At 65.5% G+C, this 579-nt stretch overlaps 1 protein-coding gene across 1 annotated transcript in view; it reads left to right on the top strand.

The window, feature by feature from the left end:
* Window positions 1-104: 104 nt before the first annotated feature.
* Window positions 105-579, top strand: part of LOC104541206 (sterol regulatory element-binding protein 1-like) — a gene marked incomplete at its 3' end in the record, with an annotated part of 1,141 nt that continues 666 nt past the window's right edge. Inside the window, exons 1-2 of the mRNA XM_010185202.1 lie at window positions 105-317; window positions 405-577. Of these exons, the coding sequence (XP_010183504.1) occupies window positions 105-317; window positions 405-577 (386 nt within the window). The remainder of the gene's footprint in view (window positions 318-404; window positions 578-579) is intronic.

Genomic DNA, 579 nt, shown 5'->3' with positions numbered 1-579 from the left:
CCTTGACCACCAGCGCCGCCAGCTCTGCCGCCTCGCTGCAAGTGCCGGTAAGGTCCCAGTACCGGGGAGCTCTGGGGTGAGGGGGTGCTCGGGGACCCCCACCGATGCCATCCCGCGTCCCTGTAGGCGCTGGGGCGCTGGTAGTGGACGCGGAGAAGTTGCCCATCAACCGTTTGGCGCCCAGCGGGAAGCCAGCGCTGGTGCAGAGCCGGGGGGAGAAGCGCACGGCTCACAACGCCATCGAGAAGCGCTACCGCTCCTCCATCAACGACAAGATCGTGGAGCTCAAGGACCTGGTGGTGGGCACCGAGGCCAAGGTGGGAGCCTGGCGGTGGTGGGGCAGGGGTGGGCAAAGAGGGGGCTTCACCCAGCATTTGGACTGAGCCATCCCTGTCCCCCGGCAGCTCAACAAGTCGGCGATCCTGAGGAAGGCGATCGAGTACATCCGCTTCCTGCAGCAGAGCAACCAGAAGCTGAAGCAGGAGAACCTCACCTTGAAGATGGCCATGCAGAAGAACCGTGAGTGCAAGGGCAGGTTTTGGGTGGGGGGGGCTCAGCCCTGGGGCTGCTGTACCCTGC

Source organism: Mesitornis unicolor, unplaced genomic scaffold (genome assembly GCF_000695765.1).
Source record: "Mesitornis unicolor isolate BGI_N332 unplaced genomic scaffold, ASM69576v1 scaffold29105, whole genome shotgun sequence".
Lineage (NCBI taxonomy): Eukaryota > Metazoa > Chordata > Aves > Mesitornithiformes > Mesitornithidae > Mesitornis > Mesitornis unicolor.
This window is presented reverse-complemented; position numbering and strand designations above follow the sequence as displayed.